We start from the raw sequence: 19,830 nt of genomic DNA, 5'->3' as shown, positions 1-19,830 counted from the left end.
GCAGTCATTTCAATAGTCAGTTAATCAATTGGTTAATACCAGCCTATCAGTGTTTTGAATCTGGTAGTTAGGAGATCATTTTGGCTAGTAATAGCCTGTAAAGGTTTACACTGAGTACAAGAGTACACTTATTAACTCCTAAAGCCTTCTTAAATGATCAAGATAAAATAAGCAGGATTTAATGAATTGCTGTGAATGTTGTAATTTCTAATGATTGAATAATTTTGACAGACACTGAGCATCAACATCTTGAAATTTACCTTATATATATTATTATCGTGATATAACATACAAATACATATGTAGATAAAATATTTCTATATTTCACTAGTATAGAAAGACTGTAAATATAAGTAATCACACCTTGAGTGGTGAAGTATGATGCTGACTGGATTCTCAAATTCTATTCTTTTGGTAGTCTTATGGTATCCTTGAGGGTGATATATAATTTTAGGATTATTTTACCCCAAATAAAATAAATGTGTATGTAACTCAGCAGAACATCTGAAAATCAAAATAATTATTACTCTTTTGCCAGAAACATATTTGTGAAAATTACTCCTTTCCTGTTTATTTATTTATTGTAGATGCAAGATATACGAAACCCAGAAGGAACTCAATATAGTTCCCATCCTCAGATGGCAGCCATGAGACCAAGGGCCCAGCCTGCAGACATCAGGCAGCAGCCAGGAATGATGCCACACAGCCAGCTGACTACCATTAACCAGTCACAGCTAAGTGCTCAACTTGGTTTGAATATGGGAGGAAGCAATGTTCCCCACAACTCACCATCTCCACCTGGAAGCAAGTCTGCAACTCCTTCACCATCCAGCTCAGTGCATGAGGATGAAGGCGATGATACCTCTAAGGTATGCATAACTTAATTTAGGACCTATGGAAGCATATTCTTAGGCATCTTCTTTAACCTGTGCTAGGTACAAGTTTATATTATCCAAATGAGAAACGTTGGCGGGAGACACATGCTTTGTTAATGAAGCATGAGATTACAAACAAACCGGATTAAACAACCTGCTTGTCCAATTAGACTTTTTAGTCCCTGAGAAATCCTTCACATATAGATGTGTTAAGCATAAAAGTTGTTTGCTCCCACGAAAGGTCAGGCCTGTATAGTCAATGTACCATTTTAAGAAGGCAGTATCCTGGGATACAATGAAGGTCATGTGTGTGTATGTGTGTGTGTGTGTGTGTGTGTGTGTGTGTGTGTGTGTGTGTGTGTTTGAGAAAGAGAGAGAGAGAGAGCAAGAGACTGAGAGAGAGAGAGGAGAGAGGAGATAAGATGGATGATGATGATGTTAGATGAAACCTTTGTGGCCCCCTGACCCAACCATTTCACGTAGAGGATGAGAAAAGTCAGTGCCAAGGATACTAGACAGCTCCTTTCCTGGTGATTCATTGTGTATCTTTTCTTAACTCCTTGTCAGTGTGGTTGTTCTTTGTGTGTCTGTCACCAGCAGAGCCATTCTTTTAAGTTATCTGAATAGGAAGATGGGTTTTGTGTTAGCCACCTTGTTTTCTTGTTGCCACTGTGAGAATTTTGTTTTTGGAAAATTAAACTATAAACATGCTACCAAAAGCAGCACTGTGCAATCCTGATATACATGGTTAACTTTCTAGTAACTCCACTAATTTTTTTAAGTACAGATAAATAGTGATTCATTGATTTATTTAGCCTGATGACAAAGATAAGACTGCTGCATTGACTATATTTTCCTATTTTTTATATTCTTGATGTTCCGGCATTTGAAGCCTTAATCCTGGAAAGATGGCTCCTTTCAGGGCTAGCTAATTTTTAGAGATTGCAAATGACACTCCTGCTAGCCCCTGTTCTATATACAAGCCAACAATTCACAGCTGCACCCCAAACATCTCGTTTAAAAACTCTCACATACCAAACCAGTATTCTCTCTGCCCTACATTACCCCTGGGCCAAGTGTCAGACAACTAGGGATTACACCTTATAGCCCAGAGCCCAGCAAAGTTCTTCAAACTATCCAGTCCTAGACTTACTCCACATGCCTACCTACCTTGCTCATTCCTGCTCACAAAATCCCAAGTAAAGGCTCCACACATGCTCTGTCTTCTCCCTCTTTCTGACTCCTGACCAACTTGGGTACTTCCCTATGTGGCCCTGTGTGCCTCCTTTTTCCAGGGATCTATGAGTGGAAACTTTTTCCTCATAACCATCATTTCTATGTCTTCTGTCTTACCATACCTGACTGAAACAAATCCCAAGTACATGTTAGAACAGCTACACGACATAACACTGCCCAAGACAATCCCCCATTCCTCACTGTCTCTCCTGTTGTCAGCGAGTCAGTCTCTCATGAGTTAGGTAAAAAGGCAGGAGGAAACTAATTGATATTCATAAATAATTAACTGGGATGCTGAAAGCCTTGCCTTTAGCTGACCATTTCCAGGGCAATAATTTTCTTGAGAAAATATAGATTATTCCAGTGGCCCCAGGTACTCATTTGCTGTTAGATTATACCTAACAGCCAATGACTATCTGGACCCAAAGGTGAACACCAATAATTTGTTTGTGGTCAATGATTTAGATGTTGATTATGCATGGATAATTCAAGTCAATTTGCTAAACACAGATGATATGTACTATATTGTAAGGGGAAAAAATTAATGTTCTGCTCATAGTAAAGATCAACTTATATATCTAAATTGTATCTTTATCAGTATTCATTCCTGACATTTCAGGAAATTAAATGCAAAATTAGTAGCCTCCTTTGACAGTAAATTGTATACAGAATTATTCCTAATTACAATAACATTTTTCACAGTGTTCCACTTGTATGAGTAGAAGAGTAGGTGGAATTCTGAAATTAATAGAGTTAACATGCATGGGTCTGCCATTTGCTATTAACCTGGTAGGTCCATATTTTGTAATTTTGCTGAAGCATGAATTTACATGTTTCTATACTGATATGAAACTTTGCCAGTGGATATCCTATCCAATCACTCAATACCCACATCTCAGAATAATTTATAATTCTTCATTAGTGGACTGTGTAAGCATTGCATAAGAAAGTTCATATTCTATAGTGATAGATTCTTGAATTATTGATGTGTGAAAGTTTAGGGACTGATTACTAAGACTGCACACAGTAAAATGACTTTTTTGTCTACACAAACATTCCCACAAAGTCATGTTAAGTTTAAGTGCATTTTCCATCTCAAGAGAAGTCACCCTTCATTCCGACTCTATCCACTGTTCTTCACCTTGTCTCCAATTCAAATCCTCCTACTCATTTAAGTGATATTGTATTTATTTAAGCTAGAAAAATCCTCTGATGAAAATGTGAAAGCATTCTTTATTGCAGTTAAGAATTAAAATAAAATTTTTCCTTAATATGTGAGTAGGATTTATGTGGGATGTTGTAGTGCAACAGCTTCAGTTAAAAGTGAAATGGCATTAAGTCAAAAAGATCGTTTAAATCACTTCTAACAAGTGAACTAACAAAGAATATTTAGTTCCCACACCAGAAAAAAAAAAAAAAAAAAAAAACAGCTTCTAAAGCTTTTCTCTTAACACTTTGTGCTGTCTTTAAGCAATTACATATTGATTCCAGCTTATCTAATTGAACAATTAAATGAAATAAGTCTGTTTTGACAGAGAGGAACATTGTAAATACATCAGTAAAATAAATTATCACCTTATAAACACTACCCGTAATTTTGATTGCCAGGAAACTCTGTTGACAGCCTAAGTCATAAATAAGACACAGTAAAGCATCAAAGAAATAGAAACTTAGGCAGCTTGAGGTTCTAAGCCTGTAATCCTGTATTTGTAATATAAGAGATACTTTAAGGCACTGAAAGTATCTGGCATTACAAGTATATTTTTGGCAGAGTTTTCTCTTGAAGGAAATTATGGGTTAAGAATCACATTATATATTTTTCTATCCTTTTACTTTCTGCTTTCTGTTGAAAATATACTTATGATTTATCTGACTGTCTCTTAGAAATGTCATGTAGTTAAATGAGCTTTTACTTTAAAATGAAACCTTTACTACGTTTACATTAATATGAAACTAGGTTTATTTTTCTAAGTATGTTGATTTCTGTTTATGCCACAAATATTTTGTTTCTTTTTTTCATCTTTGAGATTACTCTTATTTTTCTCATTCCATTATCTCCTGTTTTGAGATTAGAGATTTTATGTTCTTTCTCTTCTTCCAGTAGCTTTTCCTGGAATACAAATATATAAAAGTCTAAAATTTACGAACATCTTTACCTTTTTTCTTAGATTATTTTAACTCCATACACCTTCTGTTCAATTTATATTGGGAGCTGTTATTGTTGCTCATTCTAATTGTAGTTTAATTGAATTCTGTAACTGAATAAACTTCATGAAACACTATTTTAATTATTTTATGAAGTTATTTTTCCTTTGGATTTATTCACATATATATTTCTTTCACCTGACATCTTTTGCGTTATGCTTTAAAAATGTTCTCTCATGAGGGTCTTCAGGGAACATGCTTACCTTAAAAAACATGTTTGCTGGGTATAGAATTGTAGATTGACAGTTATTTTCTTTCAGCATTTTGAAGATATTATATTATTCCACTGAATCCATGTTTCCACTATTGCCTTTGAGAATTTATTGCCCAACTCTCTTTCCTTTGAAAGTAACCTGTCTTTACTCTCTGACTGCTTTTGATATCTCTTGTCTTTGCTGTCCTGCAGCTTCATGGTGATATGTGTGAGTTTCTTTGCAATCATTCTGATTGTAATCATTTCTGTCTCTCAGCATTTTGAGGAAATTTTCATTACTTATTTTTTTCACATACTGCCTCTACTTCATTCTTGCTTCCTTCTCATGCTGTTATTCTGAGGAGATGAATATTAGACTTTCTCCTCCTACCTTCCATGACTCTTTTTCATATTTTCTACTTCCTTGCCCCCTGTATTACATTCTGATTAACTCATTTTCCAATTCATAATTCTCCTTTCAGCTATACCTAATCTGAAATGATCTGTTGAAATTTTTATCTCAACTATTTTATATTTATAGTTTTATTTGGTTCCTTTTCAAATCAGTTTGGACTTCTTTTTTCAGTTGCTTGCTCTTTACCCATGTATGTAATCTCTCTCATTCCTTTAAGCATGTTAAACATATTTGTTTTATACCCTCTTACAGTAATTTCAATAGATGAAGTATTTTGGAGTCTGAATATGTTGGTTTTAATAGCTTGTTTCGTTTTGCTTTTTGTGCTTTTGAAATGAGAACTAGTATTTATTAGAACTTTGTAAGAATTATTTTAGAACTTGTTTAAAAGTAGGTTTCTCTGGCCAGGCGCAGTGGTTCACGCCTGTAATCCCAGCACTTTTGGGAGCCCTAGGCAGGCAGATTGCCTGAGCTCAGGAGATTGCGACCAGCCTGGGCAACACGGTGAAACCTCGTCTCTCCTAAATACAAAAAATTAGCCAGGCATGGCGGCATGCGCCTGTAGTCCCAGCTACATGGGAGGCTGAGGCAGGAGAATTGCTTGAACCTGGGAGGCAGAGGTTGTAATGAGCCAAGATGGTGCCACTGCATTCCAGCCTGGGTGACAGAGCAAGACTCCATTTCAAAAAGAAAAAAACTGGATTTCTCCAGGGATGATTTATATTTGTTTCTGCCACATATTTTGGACCACTGCAGTCAAGAACCACACTTAGCCTGAATTTTTCAGACCACCCCTATGGTGTATGTTCAGGCTACACATCTTGCAAATGCTGGATTTTTTTTGTGAATAAACATGAGATTTTGTTCTACTCTTCATTTGTATCAAGGTTCCAGAACAGCTATTGCTGCATGTTCCGGGAGGTCACATACAAGGGAATGTTACTTCATCCTTGCACTGACAGTCTAATTCTTTTACATCTTGATTTTAACGGGATCACTCCTATTAAACATTTTGCTTTTGGGAAGGCATGGAGTTTGTCTTCTGTCTATTGCACTCTAACTCAAATTCACAATGGCTTCAACAATATCTTCAATATGAAAGCTGCCTTTAATACTCTGCATACTTCTCTGAGTTGACTAGTGTTTGCCTTTAAGTTTGTTACTAATTTGCTAGTTCATCAATGCATACACTCTACCATACTAGACAGAAGCAGAAGGTTTTATTCTCAAAGCAAATAGGATGAATCACTAGAGCAGCAATTAAATAAGCCTTCGAGTAGGAGTTTTTATTTACCACTGTTCTGAAGACAAGTAGACTCCTGGAATAAAGTAGAAATGAGAAACAGACAGGTTTCTACAAATATTAAGTGAAATCAAACAGTGTTAGAACCAAATGTCACGTCACTTTATCTAGGTAGCAGTGGGACAGAATACTTAAAACTGGGACTTGGAATTCTGATATTTTCATCATTGAACTGTACTTATATTGTAGCCGCTCACTTTATATATCTATGATACTTTTAAAGAATTTATTAGACCACAACAATTAAAATAATATATGCCCCTTATTCATTTTTTTAAAAAGTATCCTATTTGTTAAAGCTGAGTCTAATAAACTAATTGAGGAGAAAATGATAAAATTTGGTCAAACAGCCAGTTAGTACCTGCTTCCAAATCATCTTTCCTACGATTTATTCAAGTAATTAATTACCCCAGGATATAGACATGCCCTAGATGACTGAGCATACTTAATTAATTCATGGAATAAAAATAAAATGAAGCTTAACATAGCCGCCTAGCATTTTATTCAGCGGGACCCCACCTCAACAGCATGCATTCTTTGTAAGGCTGTAGAAGCCCCCATTCCAAAAGAATATGAAGTGAATGTACTTCCCTACATCAGCAAATTTAGAAAAGATCAAGTGGATCCCATAAAATTGATACACTTAACCAGTAGGTGTATAAAATAACAGCCAGCCTTTTTTCTCACTTTAAAGTGATTTTTCTGGACATTAGCCCAAGCTTCCTATTTCACATAAGGCCACTGAGTGCCTTGGCTACACTCATTCAAAAATAACACTCAGCTATGTTTGCCAGTATCAAGGATCCTTAAAAATAAAATTGCTTTACAAACTATGACACTGATAGAATGCCCCACATGTGTGAATCATTTCAAAAGTATAGCACTTCATATGCATTTCTCTATAATTGATGTTTTGAGTCATAGAATGTATCATTATTAATGATAATAATAAACCCAATTGTAAAATGAAAGAAGTATTACAGCCTTGCTGATTTCACAGTAACTAGATGACTTACTTTCCATGCTTATTTGAATTTAGTCTCATAAGGGGATTTTAGATGGCATAGTTTAGAAAAAGGAGAATGAATTTAAGTAGCAAAATTTTCACTCACTGAAACATCACAAAAACTGCTGTTATATGCCTTGTTTCTATGGAGAGGAGTTTATAATATTTACTTTATATGATAAGAGTTATAAGTGGAGTTCTATGTTGTTTGTTCAGCCTATTATACAGATGGTGCTTGATTAAAATCTATTTTAAACTACAGCGATTACTGCAAGATAGTGTGCATTAAACAGCTCTCCCAGCTCCATTAAAGGCTTTGGGACCGCGGCAGTTTATTTTAAATATGCTTATAGACGTTTCTAACTTCTCCAGGGACATTTCAATATCAGTGATTCTCTTTCCTTGATAGTCTTAACTACTGTGCTCTGGCTTCTCAAGAAGTGCTATTATCTAAGCAACACGGTTAGCACATACTTTTTTAAAGTAAAGATTATTGTTTTCTTGTGATAAATAAGTTAAATACATCTCTATAATTAACCAATAAGGCATGACGGGAGGTGAATTACCAGAAGCCTTAGGGCACCTGTAGGGATTTGAGAAATAAATCTATGTCTTGCGAGTAAGTTACATGAAGCACATGTATCTGTGTAAAGCTTATGTGTAATATTTATGAATAATATTTAGGTATTTGTGCACTTACATATTCATTCATGTTTTAATTGATGATGAAATCGGCGTGTGGGTAATCAGGGAGACATGTAGGGCCTCAGCTCAGCCATGTTTCAGTTGGCATGACTTTCATACAAGTTTTTGTGTGTTTCAGATTTTCTTTGCCTCATAATTCTAAGCCTTTGCCCAGTGCTATGGAATGCCAGAGCAGAAATGTATAATGATCCATTGCATGTAAAATACTGTACCGATGCTGTGAAAGACGTGAAGATTAATGGGACCTGCTCCCTACTTTCAATGTGCTTGTTATTGGAAGGAATTCATATTTTTGCATTATATGGTTTCTTTGATATTCTAAAAATTACGATGGAATAAAATTTAACTCTCTAGCCTTAGAACCCTGGTAACTTTACAAATACCATATGTACTCTAGAGCAGTGTCCAATACAAAATACTGTGCTGTCTCATCCAGTAACTGCTAGCCACATGTGACTGCTTCCATTTAAATTTAACAAATTAAAATTAAATTTGGAAATTCAGTTCCTTTGTGTTACTAGCTACATTACAAGTGGCCTATAGCCATATGTGGTTAGTGGCTACCCTTTTGGACAGGGCAAAGAGCATACTTGTCATTCTAGAAAATTTTATGAGGCAGTGCTACTCTAGACTTTAAAAGTAAAGGCCTCTCAGAAAGTTAGGATTTAAAATTATATGCTTCCATCCATCTATGCAAGAAGTGAGCATCCAGACAATACCCAAAATTAAGGTCCAGGGACAGATTTTAAATCCATTTAGCTAATTTTTCTACCACAGTCATATTTAATCATCATTGTGTTTATTCCAAATAGTGTGTGGTCATAAGAGCTGGATATCTTTCAAATTACATCCATTTCTGGCATGAAAATGGATCCAAATTACAGCAGCATTTCTGTCTTCAAGGAGGCTTTGGACACAAGCGGTGATCATGTGTTTTTCATATATGTGATGAAGCTACTTCCAAAAGTAGGCCTTACAAATTCCCAGTTCATTACAGAGAATCTAAAATGGCAGCTCATTTCCGCATCCTTTTCACATAAGAAAAGCGAAAAGCAAAAAAATGAGATCCCCACAGATCAGGGGGCAATGTCCAGTATTCACAAGACAAACAGCCTTATACCTCATAGGGCACAGCCCAAGTACTTGAGTAAATGAGAGATCAAACCACAGCAACTGAATATTACATACAAAAGAGCAAAGATATTGTGAATACATAACAGTCCTTTATACAAGAACATTGAGCAATATAATAAATAGTTCCCTCCAGAGTATATTTTATCTCATAAGAAATAGAGATCTTTTATACATCGTTTTCCCCCTTATATAAATCTTCAGTGGAAGTCAGGGCTTTGTCTTAGATCATAGTTCAGTTCTATGAGGGCAGTTCTATAAATGGTCAGAGTATTATGATCCAAGAATCTGGCTTTGATGATCTAGTTTAGTTATTGAAAGAAAGGCAGTGAATCTTGAGTAATGAATATTTTATGTGCATCCTTTAGATTGGTCTTCTCAGATGCCAGTTTTCTTGCATGGCAGAAAATTCAAACCAAGGTTAATAAGAGTATTTAAAGGGAAGGCACAGTGTGATGTTGACTGAAAGCAGATCAATATGCTCTTGCTTTTAGGCACAGCAAAGACAAAGATGATGTAATCTTATAAGATGGGCTGGTAAGTCTACTGTAATGGGGGCAAAACCATAGCTTTACAGTCTAGTGCCTCTCAGGTACTCAATCAGATATACAATGGAAGCCCCAGAGTTACACTCCATAATGCGTAAATGATGTCTCCTGAGCCTTGAAAATGTGGAGGCAGAAGTCATGAAATACTTGCTTCTATTAAACAAAACTTTGAGCAACACTGCATTCTGCCAGCCCTCTAGGAAAGACCAGGAAAATAGGTAAAGCCCCCAGGCAAGTAACAAAATTGACTGGCTGTATGAAATTATTTAGGGTTTTCTGTAGAGTTGCTCTCCATTGCCTCAAAATGACGACTGGTGGTTTTCATATGATTGAGCCTCTCATTGGCAGTAACAAGTTCTCCTGCTTCTTTAGTACCTCCCTAAAAGTAAGGCCCTATTGTCAAATGCAAGAGGATGACTGTCCTCCTTTCTGTTACATCAGGGAATCACACATCCAGTAGATATAGAGCCTGTACCATACTGTCCACATACCAACTTAAAAAGAAAGTAAGCATGATGATCAGTGGTTCAAACACAATTATGGACAATGGAGGAAGGAAATTGTCTTAGTCCATTTTGTGCCACTGTAACAGACTACCTAGGAGTGGGTAATTTATAAAGAACAGAGATATATTTCTTATAGTTGTAGAGGCTCAAGAGGCCCTGGGTGAGAGCCTTCTTGCTGTGCCATCCCATGGTAGAAGGCAGAAGGACAAAGAGCACATGTATGACAAAGAGAGAGAGAGAGAGAAAGTGTTGTCTTTGTTCTGTCTTTTCTGTTCTATCCAGGACGTCAGCCTATTGAAGGGTACCTGGCCACACTGATGGTTTATCTTCCCCACCCACTCCGCTGACTCCCCCGAGTCTCCTCGGGAAACACCCTCACAGACACACCCAGAAGTAATATTTTACCGGTTCTCTGGAATTCCTTAATCCAATCAACTTGACACCTAAAATTAACCATCACAAAAACTATTTAAATAATGTGGGGAATTCTTTTAATGAGAGCATTTAAATTGCATGATAGGAAATTTATCTCTATGATTGACATTTGATTATTTTCCAGAAAGATTGATATAATCTGTAATCATGGAGACTTCAATGTGTCAGATCATTAATTTTTTAATTAAAATTTAAAATGAGTCTAGGTAGTATTCCATATGGATTCATTTATTTCTGTACTTTGTTCCTGATTCCTGTCAATCTTTGATGAAATATCAGGATTTCTCTTTTTTTAGCTTTATTGAGGTATAAATGACAAATAAAATTGTATATATTTAAAGTGTACACCATGATGTTTTGATATACGTGTACATTATGAAATGATTACCACAATAAGCTAATTAACTTGTCACTTCACCTAGTCACTTTTTTTAAATGAGAATGCATAAGATCTATTCTGTTAGCAATTTTCAAGTATACAACACAGTATTAACTACAGTCACTGTGCTGTTTGTTAGATCCCCAGAACTTACTCATCTTATAACTGAAAATCTATACCCTAAACCACTCTATCTTTAATATTCTTCATTGTGGATCTTGTTGACTCCTTTATTCTCCTTTCAAATAAATATTTTATGATTACGAGTGTAAGAATAGCCATGGTTACAAAATATTATCACTTTTCATTATTATTTTTATTGCTACTATAACAAATCTTAAGCACTTACTACGTATCAGGGACCATGATATGTGCTAGTGAGCAAAACCAGGCCCAACCCCTGCCTTCATAGTCCTTATGCTTGGATAGGAGTATATCTAACAACCACGTACATTATTGTGTAATTACAAGTTTGATACATGCTATGAATGGAGATATACAGAACTAAATAAGCTTGACTTGAGTTTGAAATATCTTTGAGACTTGCAAATAGAGATGTCAAATAACAGTTGTTTCTGTGTGTGTGAAATTCAAGGGAAACATGAACTTGACAGCCATCCACCCACAAATAGTAATGGAAACCCTGCTTACATGTGAGATTACAAGTACACTCACAAGAGAAGAGAGTTTACTGCAAAACAAATCAGGAATGCTACAAATTAATGGCCAGGCGGGAAAGGATGACCCTAAAAATGATTCTGGAAACATCAGAACCAGTGGGGTAGGAGTAAAACTCAGAGGGTGATGTTAGGAAACCAGTAGGAGAAAGGGCCCTCACAGTGAGAATCAGGTAAGGGGGAGACTCAAGCATCCACTGGATTCAGCAGTGTGGCCAGTGAAGATCTTACTGAGAGCCACATGACAGGAAAGCACACTGAAGTAGGTTGCAGAGGCTCCACCAGGCCAGCACAGCCAACCTCTCGGAGAAAAGGAGAAAAATATGGCCATGGGTAGCCTTGGGGCACAGAATAATTTTGCTTATTTGTTTTGTATCTTAAAATATCGAAATGCCAGTTGGAAGAGAAGAGTTCAGAGGGCGTGACTAAGGCCAGTCTCCCACCCCTAGGTTTCTGCTTTAATCTGTGTAGAGTAAGGCCTGAGCATTAGGGTATTAAAAGCTGACCAGGTGACTCTAATGTGCAGCCATGTTTGAGAAGCACCATTCTAGGTCATATATATGCCTCTGTGTTTTAATGTAGCATTATTATGCCAGTGTGTCCAATATCAAGCACCAGACATGCTAGTCCTCTGACAGATTTACCTGGTGGCCAGTGACTTCACAAGATCACCTTTCTGATCCATCTCAGGGAAGTTATCATCTAGTGTTAATCTACATTAGCTTGTCAACTTGGTTCACATCATCCTGTCCCCGTGGGGTTCTTTGATCTGCTTCAGTAGACAATTTCAGAGTGACAACCTTTTTAATAGGTTTCTCAATAAAGACAAAGGCAAAGAAATCACTTATCTTTTTCTTATCTCTTTTTGGTGTTTGGGTATGTCTTTCATACTGATTGTAAGGTATCACATATTAATATTAAAGTACTTTCCATCCACTCATTCAATGAATTATTTTGAAAGTTTCTATCATGTCATAATTGATATTTGAATACCCTTTTAAAGTTCTACACATATATAAATATATACCATCTTAGTCATAAAATGGCACAATACCTGGTTTTCACTAGAGGAAACAGAGGCTAGGGAAGTTACTTTAACAAAGATAACAGCTAAAAATAGTAAAAAGCATGAAGTGAGGTCCTCTGAAGTCATATCCACAAATCTCTCTGTACTTAATGCTTCCTCTCCAATAGTGGCAGTTATTTTACAGAAATACCCCATCTAACAATTTATCAAAATGAGATGTATATTACACTGTATCTGTAGAGAGAAGGCAGCTACAACCACCACAATGGAAGGTCAGGGTGTAGAAGCTGCCTTCGGATGTTAGTAGACAAGGCATGTGGAAATTGAATCCTTCAGATGCAGACCTATTTTGTATTCATGTCGACTCATATAATTTTAGAGCTGGAAAGAAATCATATCTAAAATGCTTTATTTTTGAGGTGAATGAATTGACATCACATCTAGTTAGTAATGAAAATAATATTCAAATGCAGCCATCTTAAATATGTTCAGTGTGTTTTTTCCCAGGTGTATCAGAATAACAATTAAAATTATCAAAATATTCATACTTGAGGAACATGGAGAAAATAGAATCTACTTTTAAATTGAGTAAAAAACTGCTCTGGAACTCTCTAGAATCTAGTTTCTGGAGGTGCACACTCCATTATGGTAGCCATTAGTCATATGTAGCTATTTAAATTTGAACAAAGTTAAAAATTTAGCTCCTGATTAACTCTAGCCAGATTTCAAGCGCTCACTAGCTTCATATGGTTTAGTGGCTGCCATATAGAATAGTGCAAATCATAGAACTTTTTCATCTTTGCAGAAAGTTCCATTGAATAGCACTGACCTAGGGTGTAGATCATACCATTCTTTAATCCATGAGCATCGCTGGGTTTTCCTGGAAGCATTCCATAGAACTAGGGGCAAAGTCAAAACCCATTTGACTTTATTTATTGGACATGCTGCCCCATGGTTTTAAAGTCATAATTAGAAAGACAAGGATAACTTCCTTAGAAGAAAACGAGTTAGATTGTTCATCCAATAGTGTTCCTACAAGAGAAATCTGCTGCTACACAGTTACAGCGTAAGAGAAAAAGTTAAGAATGTTAAGGGATTATTTTTTAAGGCTGATGCAAAAATAGTTTATTATGATATAGTTTATGTAAAGTTAGGTAATATTTATAAGATAAAAAACGATCAGCTACATCCAGGGAATCGATCATGTCACACAAAGGAATAAATATTGACAAAGGAACACTTCAATTATAGTGAACAGTTGATCACAAACTTTGTAAGGCAAAAAAAAAGCCTCAAAATTTCCCCTCCCCTCCCGGCACGCACCCCCGCCCCCTCCCCGCCTGCCACCAAAAGAGAGCAGCAGCTCAGCTAGTCAGGCTTTCTCTGTATTTAATAGTGTAATAATATAAAAAGAGACAACATTTTTTAAAAGCTAGGTAAGCAAAGTTGTGAGTAGGATACATATGAAGACTACTTGCAATACGCAGTTTCATCTGGGAAAAAAAGAACATAACAAAACCACATGTCCCTTAGAAAAGTCTGTCTTTGAGTGATGTGTATGGGTGAGGGTATGTGTCTAAGTCTCAAAGGAAAACAGCAATGTATTTTGGTTTCAAATTGTCTCAGTTCCCTATAATTCTATTTTGATTTCCATTTCAGGTCAATGGTGGAGAGAAGCGGCCTGCCTCCGATATGGGGAAAAAACCAAAAACTCCCAAAAAGAAGAAGAAGAAGGACCCCAATGAGCCCCAGAAGCCTGTGTCTGCCTATGCGTTATTCTTTCGTGATACTCAGGCCGCCATCAAGGGACAAAATCCAAATGCTACTTTTGGCGAAGTCTCTAAAATTGTGGCTTCAATGTGGGACGGTTTAGGAGAAGAGCAAAAACAGGTAAGGCATTCCCAGTGGAGTAGGAATCCACATAAGCTGAGATCGTGCAGTCTGAAGAAATGGCTTCCCAGGGCTTTGGGTGAATTCTTTAGATCCCAGGACAGACACTGAGAATGTGTCCCCACCCGAACCAGACTTTCTGAGACGTTCACATAATGTTATACTCCTTTATTACTCCTCCATAAATAGCATGTTGATTCCTTTGTTTCAAAGTTTATATAGTGTAGTTACTTTTGGAAGCACTTTTACATATCCCAGCCAGGATTGCGTTATTCCTTAATGTTGCCAACAGGAACATAAAGACTGAAAAAAGTCCTAAAAGTATTTTGAAAACTGTCCTCACCTCTCTTCAGCACTTACTATTTACCCTTTTGTCATCAAAACCCTCTTTGCTAAATGAACCTCAAATTCAAGGGTTTCCACCCCTAGCCATTCCCTAAAGACCGCCAGGGGCTGTTATTCAATCCCCCATATGTATTTATACCATATTTTTAGGCTGCGTTAAATGGGACCAGATGCCTGTTTTTTATCTTCTCTCATGTATCGCTGTGGTGTAACTGAGGACCATGCTCAGGGAAGGCCACGTGAGACACCATGGATACAGCATATGTGGCTCAGAAGGTTTAAAGAGGATTGGAGTCACAGAGAGAGTGAGGGTTCAGTGAAAGGATGGAACCCACCTAAACAAAAGAACAATGTTGATCCCACATTTTTAAACCAGGATCTAGATGGCCATGGTCACCATCTAAAATCTCAAGATCACAAAGAAAAATTTCAAGCATCCTATAAGTGATTGAAATAACTATGTAAATCAGTTTTAGCCACTGCAGAATACTGAATTGCATTAATATGAATTAGTCTCATGTTTTATTCTTAATTAGAGACATCGATCTTTCCTCATCATGTCCAGGCATTATATAAAATATAGAAAAGCCCACACCTATTTATGCATCTAGAAGGACCTATATATTGTGTTTATATTATATATTAACAGCTATAAAGTACATAGTGTCTTATAGTTTTAAAAGCACTTTGCATTATTTATTTGATTTGTTCTATTCAATACTCATGGATATACAGGGAAATTTTTACCCAAATTTTGCTGATTATGAAATGGGGCCATATAAATTAAATTAATTCATTTGTTTATTTAACAAATATTTGTTGAGCACATATGTGCCAGGCACTGTTCTAGGCACTGGGGATAGAACAGAGAACAAGACAAACAGACCCCCATTGTGTTGAATGATTTGTCTACAATTACATGCCTGGTACATAGAATTACTCTGAATAAAACTTGTCACTCAACTTACAATGCTTTTCCTAACAAACTCTATGAAATCAATGATAGGGATAATGATAGAACCAGTTGCTAAGGAAACATAGAACTTGCTCTTCCAGGTAGCTTCAATCGCTCTTTTCTATAAGTCAAAGCTGTCTTCTGCAATCTGAAATATCTATGCATTTCCTTACATCCTTTTCAAGATTGCCAGCTTGAAGAAGTGCTGCTCTAAGAAAGCACAGGCCTGCCATATAGAGCCCTGTGTTGCAAGAGTTTTCTTCATGAACAGGAAACACACCACCAAATTGTTCTCTGCACACTCAATTAAAATACCCACTCACCGTAAGAGGGTAGTTGACGTTGTATTATGGGATTCTAATTGAAACATGACATATAGTTGCAGAATTTTAAAGCTCGTTTCTATTCTAACTTAGGTCAGTTTGCTCTCACACTCTCAAACATGAAGTGTGGTTTCCAACTGATGTTGGACAATCATGGTGAATTGCACAGTGACTTCATTTCTCCACTCAGCAGAGCCACACTAAATGAGAAACTAAATGTATCCCAACCAGCAATCCCAACCCCCTCCCTGTTCCCTTAATGTCACCTTAAGGCCTCCCTACTCCACCCATGATGCCACATATGAAGACATGGCTCGCTCTCTGATCCAGTAAGCCTTCTGTGCATTCTTGAATGTGCACCTGGCTTCAGTACCATAAACTTTTTTGCTTTGTGAGACAAAATTTCCTGGAGAAAGCATCCCAAAAGCACCTCCCTTCCCTAGAGATAGGGTGAAGCGATTCTTGTTCATCTGAAGACACACGATTCCCCTGTGAAGGGTCAGCCCCTCTTCCCTACCTGAGACTCAGTGACTGAACTGGGAGTATTGTTTCAAGGCTCATTTTGCCTCCTTGGTGTCTTTTTGTTAAACTCTTCATTTCTGGAAACATCAATCGCCTGCTCTGCCACTCATCTTACCTCTCTTATCTATCCTCTGACCCCAGTAACATTTTCCTAATTATTTTCCATATTCAAGAGCAGTGATTTTTAAAAAGGGAGGTCTGCAAAGGCCTTCCGTAGCCCATGATTGGTTCTTTATGTTGTCAATATTAAAAAATAAATACCTGTTCTCATGTTTCTGATAGAAAAGAATAATGGACTTATGATGAAAATCAGGTAGTTCCTCAAGGCAGTAAATACCAAGCAGCAGGTTTCTTCCCACTAATTCTACAGCTTTTTAATATAGCAAGAGGGTAATATTAAGATAGTATTTTGCCTTCTTTTTGTCTGACCATCAAATTATTTACAGACCCCAAAAATATGAGATTCAGTATTCTCAAATGTCATGTTAAAAAGGTAAATCATTCCCATTTTCCTATTCTGGCATTCAGAGAATTGAGGCTGGTCTCCCTAAGGTGGATATAATTACAATTATGTGTAAAGTTTCTAATTGTATATATATAATGGCAAATATTTTTCTTTCACTTTTGTGTGTTTCTCTCTTGTAGGTTTCATATGTTGCCTAGTTTAGTAAGTAACTTGTAATGAGTCTACCTTTGGGTTCCTTCTCAATGAAAACAGGGTTTTGGGGAGCAAATTCATTTTATAAAGGATAAAGTTACATAATAGTTGACATATATATCATTTGGTATTATAAAGTGATTTCACAATCAAAATCCAGTTGCTAAAAAAAATTGTGCCAAAATTGATAGAGATAACTTTTTTATCTTATGAAAGTAAATATTTTAAAATTTTAGCACTTAAGAGTTACTATAACAAGGCATTGGGATGACCAAAACAGTTTCAATCACTTCAAAATGATTTGTCCCCATGCTGTGTGCTTTTTTGACTTCACAGAAGTTCCACATAGCCTATCATTTGCACATAAAAGATGATTGTGCTTAATAAAGACAGTAAGACTGCAGATCATGCCAAGAGGTATGGTGTAGAACACACATTGGATGTAGGCCTGTGCCAGAACCAAGCAGGGAGAGGGTCAACTGAATCAAATCAGACACTGCTCACAAAAGGGAGCACATTGCACTGGCTGGGCCACTGCTCCTCTGCTCCACAGCAGCCCTTCTCTAGCAGTTTGCAAGAGTCATCAGCAGAGCAAACGTGCCTGCCTGGAATGCACATTTGGGCATCCAGAAAATTGCAGCAAAATATCCCAAAGTGTTATAATGGTGGATTACCACCTGTTCTCTCCCTTTGTGTTAACTCGTTGTGCCAACATACTATAATATCTCCATTTCAAACTTAAATTAATTGTGTTTTGTTCTCATTTAATATTCAAATTGGGGAGCACACATACCGCTATGTATTTTTTAAAAAATGTTCCTGGAGCAAATTTGAGGCAGACTACTAAAATTCAAAATTTTGAACAAATATGCGTGTTACAGAACAAACCCATGTGATGCTGTTGGCATTGTGTAGGCAGCTGGTTCCGGTGGAAGGCTAAGATTTCACGTGCCACAATTGTTCCAAAATCCTGTTGTCACCATAGCCCACAATTACGAACAGCGACAAATATAAACACAAACTGGGAAAAATGGACAAAATTATTGATGACTTATTGGGGGCCTCAGAAAATTACAATATTTAAGGAAAAATGGCTATTAGTGAGATTACAATTGAATGTTTTCTTGACAGCCAGAGGGAACATGACTAATAGAGCTGCTGTGTGTTTATATCACATGCTTCCTCATTGTGGAGTATAGGCGGGAGTAAGAAGCCACTGCAGAAGGGCAGATCTTTATTTTCAGAATCCATGGTGAGTGAGAAACAATATGTACTTTGGTTTCTGTGAAGAATCTTTCAAAGAAGAGAAATCAAAAGGAAGCTGAAAGAAGCGATAAAAATCCTCAAGGAACACAAAACCTCCCTTATGAATCCTTCCTACCAAAGCCACTGAACAAACTCCACATATCAGAGATCTCCCTATTTTAATACTTTGGAAGATGGTACTGAATCAGGAATGGGAGCAGAATTGTGTTTGAGATTCCAACTGGGGGTTTTAAATGCTAATGACTCGTAAGACAATGGAGAGCCCATTTCAGAAGCATACTAAGTTGTTTAAAAGGCACCAGATGGAGAAGGAAATAAAACATAAGTATTGCTGTGATGTTGGTCTCTGCTACTTGTCTTTCACTGACTGGAACCTACAGAGAAAGAAAAATAGTAAGTTAACAGTATCACACCCTTTGTATTAGGATCCTTGGAGTTTCAGCAACCCTCAGCATCTTTGTTACGAGGTTCCAGCTAAGTTTCCTGTCTACCTCCATTATTTCTGAACTCTCTGATTCTGGGCATTGTAGTGGAGGATCTGGGTGCACACATAATATATAACAAAACCCTACCAAATAAAAGAGCCCATCCTGCTTTGAAGCAGAAAGGGTTGGTCCAAAGAGCTGTAGAGCGTACTTGGGTCCTTTTTAGCCACGGCAAGCCGGCTCTTAAGTGAAAAAGGAAAGTCACCTTAAATCAGAACCAGATGTAAATTACTAAATGAACCTTAAGTTCCTAATTGGAGACACAGTCGGGCTGTAAGACATTTAGCAAATTACAAACAAAATGTTCTTGTTTACATTACATTAAATGGCTTTAAAGCTGCAGCCAAAGAGCTAAATAAACATGCTGTTATGCTAAAAATGGAGTGGAAAGCCTATTCAGAGTTTAGTGTATTCAGGAGAAACCACAGCCCACGGTGCCCAGAGCGTGTATTTTTGTAAATGCTAGCCCTGTCGTGGAAGAAGAGAGTGGATTTACCTCGAGATCCAGAGCCTAATGAGCAGATCTCACTTGCAGGGAAACTGTTTGAATACTGTTAACATATGCCTTCTTTCAGAATGCATAATTCATATCCAAGGATATTAGCCATAGCAGTTCAGCTCAATAGCAACACCTCATTATTTTATTCCTCAGTATTTATTCCTATGTTTGACGCCTCGTGAAATTACTGTTAATGTGTTTATATAAGGGCAGATCTGACACAAGTGGGAAGAATGTAATTTCCTA

General features: G+C 36.9%; 1 protein-coding gene across 2 annotated transcripts in view; it reads left to right on the top strand.

The window, feature by feature from the left end:
* Positions 1 to 19,830, top strand: part of TOX (thymocyte selection associated high mobility group box) — a 306,725-nt gene that overhangs the window by 259,569 nt on the left and 27,326 nt on the right. For both annotated transcript variants that reach the window (XM_032296160.1, XM_032296161.1), the window contains 2 exons: positions 588 to 869; positions 14,301 to 14,531. In XM_032296160.1, the coding sequence (XP_032152051.1) occupies positions 588 to 869; positions 14,301 to 14,531 (513 nt within the window). The remainder of the gene's footprint in view (positions 1 to 587; positions 870 to 14,300; positions 14,532 to 19,830) is intronic.

The sequence above is a fragment of the Sapajus apella genome, unplaced genomic scaffold, assembly GCF_009761245.1.
Source record: "Sapajus apella isolate SASKATOON/1434 unplaced genomic scaffold, GSC_monkey_1.0 scaffold35, whole genome shotgun sequence".
Taxonomy (NCBI): Eukaryota; Metazoa; Chordata; class Mammalia; order Primates; family Cebidae; genus Sapajus; species Sapajus apella.
This window is presented reverse-complemented; position numbering and strand designations above follow the sequence as displayed.